The following is a 3,194-nucleotide window of genomic DNA, read 5'->3' on the forward strand; positions in this document are numbered from 1 at the left end:
TCATCATTGTCATTCGTATTATGGGTCGTCGTTCAGTTATTTCTAATGCGATATGACTACTATCACTACTGACTACGATTTAATTCAACAAGTAATAATGCTAATAATCATCATTATAGTAATCTCTACCATCGTTATCACTGCGTAGTTCCATTTTGATAATAGATATTAGTATCATAACTATCGCATGGTCCCATAATAATAATGATAACAATAATGATGATAATAATGATAATGATAATAATAATAATTATTATTATTGTTATTATCATTTTTTTACATAATAATAATAATAATAATAATAATAATAATAATAATAATAATAATATAATAATAATAATAATAATAATAATAATAATTAATATTATTATTATTATTATTATTTTATTATTATATTATATAATAATAATAATAATAATAATAATTATAATAATAATGATGATGATGATGATGATAATGATAATTATAATGATAATGATAATGATAATGATAATGATAATGATAATGATGATGATAATGATAATGATAATGATAATGATGATGATGATCATCATCATCATCATCATCCTCATCATCATCCTCATCATCAGCTTTATTATCGCGCGGTCCCATAGTAATAATCATCATCATTAGCATCTTCATTACCATGTGGTCCCAAAACAAGAACAATAATGATAATGATTATAATGATGATGATGATAATGATGATGATGATGATGATGATGATGATGATGATGATGATGATGATGATGATGATGATGATGATGATGATGATGATGATGATGATGATGATGATGATGATGAGCATCATCATCATCATCATCATCATCATCATCATCATTACTGCGTGGTACCATAATAATAATAATAAGTGATAAAAATAATAATAATAATAATAATAATAAAAAAAAAAAAAAAATAATAATAATAATAATAATAATAATAACAATAATAATAATAGTAATAATCCATTACATCCATATTCACGCGTCGTCTCTACGTTCCAGGTACGAGAACGGAGAGATGGAACACTGCCTGGAGCTGTGGAACCGAGACGGCAAAGGCCTGAAATGGAACGATAGCCCTTGCTCCTTCGAGACGTTCTTCATCTGCGAGGTGGCTTGAGGAATGGCGGCCGCGAGAGGAGGGGCCCGTTTGCTGCCCTGAGAGCAAGAAGGAAGGAGGTGGACGTCTGTGTGTTCTCTGAGAGAGAGAGGGAGAGAGTGAGTGGAGGGGAGGAGGGGAGAGAGAGGGAGAGGAAAAGGAAGGGGGGGGGAGAGGGGGAGGAAGAGGAGAGGATGAATGTGTCTCCTTCGAGAGTGAGAGAAGAGGGTGAACGTGTCCCTGAGAAAAAGAGGAGCATCTGTTTTGGATTTCTTTTCTCTCTTTTTTTTCTGTTTTTAGGTCGTAGAGGCTGACCTGCTGGAGTTTGGAAGGATGGAAGAGGATGGTTAAAAGGAGCAAGAAAAGTTAGAAAGAATGGACAACACACACACACACACACACACACACACACACACACACACACACACACACACACACACACACACACACACACACACACACACACACACACACACTCACTCACTCAATAATATAAATTTTTTTCCGTCAAGAGAAAGAGAATATTAATGCTGACACATTGGTTCTCTGGGCAGTTAAATATTTTTGACCAACAGCGCCACATAAGCTGTTGAGTTGTTGACAAAGGATTTCTTTGGCGAAGACCACAGAAAATGAGATTTCTATGGCGAAGACAATGAAAATGGGATATCTAAGAAGAGAAAGTAAGGAAAAATAATAACTCAAAAGTATAACATTTTTAATTGGCAAAATTTTCTTTAGGATTATGATAATTATTGAAATTGACGGATTTTAGGATACAGTAGTTGAATGAGACAGTCGATTACATTCTTTGTTTGCGCGTGTGTGTGTGTGTGTGTGTGTGTGTGTGTGTGTGTGTGTGTGTGTGTGTGTGTGTGTGTGTGTGTGTGTGTGTGTGTGTGTGTGTGTGTGTGTGTGTGTGTGTGCGCGGGCGTGTGCGCATGCATATTCATTCTCTTTGTACTTGCCTCGTCATACTATTGTACAATGTATAATCTTATTAATTTTATATCCTGTATATTTGTATTTGTATTTGTCAAATATAATGTATAAGCGCTCCAAGATTGAGTTGTGTACATTACTTGTATTTTTGTAGAAAATAAGAACTCTTATGGACGATTTCTGACTAATATGTTTATAAACTTACAAATAATAAGAAATAAAGAAATTCACTTTTTTCTTTTAAATAATCTATTATAAACAAATTGTTGATTATACTAAAAGACGCTTTACCGTTTATTTCGTAAAACTACTTTATATGGAGAAATTTTGTAAATATATATATATTTTTTCATAACATGTTAAACACTTGTTATTATCTCTGCTTCATTTTTCTTTCAATGTTTGTTAAACGATTTATATTTTTTATGCGTTGACGGATTTTTAAAAATGAATTTCAAGAATAACATAAAATAGTTTGTAAATAGCATGGTTTTTATTCCATTTCTGAATAAACTAAACTTGGTGTATAGTTATTTATAAATCTCGTCTTTCATTTCATTATTTTCCTCCTATGACTCATTTTTAGTCTTTACTCCTGCCATCCATTGCCCTTCCTCGCCTACCAAGGCCGGGTTGACAAAGAAGTGCATTTTTTTATATATATATTTTAAAAAATCTTTTATCATTTTCTGTTTTACTCTCACAAAGATAAAGAAGAAAAATAGGAGAGGGAGATGTCAGTAGCGATCCCCATGAATATGGTTTGAACTACCAACCATCTCTGATAGATATGAGAGTAGATAAGGGAAATGACAACGGCAATCTGCAAGGATTTACTTGAACCAACTGTTGTCACACAAAGAAGAAATAACTGTAAAATAAGAAAACTGTATGTCATGTACGAATCACTCATCACGACTGACAAAATCGCGGGCAAAAGAGATACATCATAGATCTTTACGCCTGCAACTACGACAGTAACAAACCATATTAATGAAAAGGTTTCAGTGTCTTTTGTTCTGCATGGATGAGCGAGTGAGTGAGTAAGCATGTGTGTGTGTGTGTGAGTGACAGTGAGCATGAATGAGAATGAAAGTGAGAGTGAGCTCACACAGAGAATGAATCACAAACACAAGATTAATCAATAT

At 33.1% G+C, this 3,194-nt stretch overlaps 1 protein-coding gene across 3 annotated transcripts in view; it reads left to right on the forward strand.

Moving 5' to 3' along the window:
• The window catches only part of LOC119596539 (C-type lectin 37Db-like), a 66,185-nt gene extending 64,952 nt beyond the window's left edge, over positions 1 to 1,233 (forward strand). For all 3 annotated transcript variants that reach the window (XM_037945835.1, XM_037945836.1, XM_037945837.1), the window contains one exon: positions 1,008 to 1,233. In XM_037945835.1, coding sequence (XP_037801763.1) covers positions 1,008 to 1,125 — 118 coding nt within the window. In that variant the 3' untranslated portion in view covers positions 1,126 to 1,233. The remainder of the gene's footprint in view (positions 1 to 1,007) is intronic.
• The last annotated feature ends 1,961 nt before the right edge of the window (positions 1,234 to 3,194 follow it).

This window comes from Penaeus monodon, chromosome 38 (assembly GCF_015228065.2).
Source record: "Penaeus monodon isolate SGIC_2016 chromosome 38, NSTDA_Pmon_1, whole genome shotgun sequence".
In the NCBI taxonomy this organism is placed as follows: Eukaryota; Metazoa; Arthropoda; class Malacostraca; order Decapoda; family Penaeidae; genus Penaeus; species Penaeus monodon.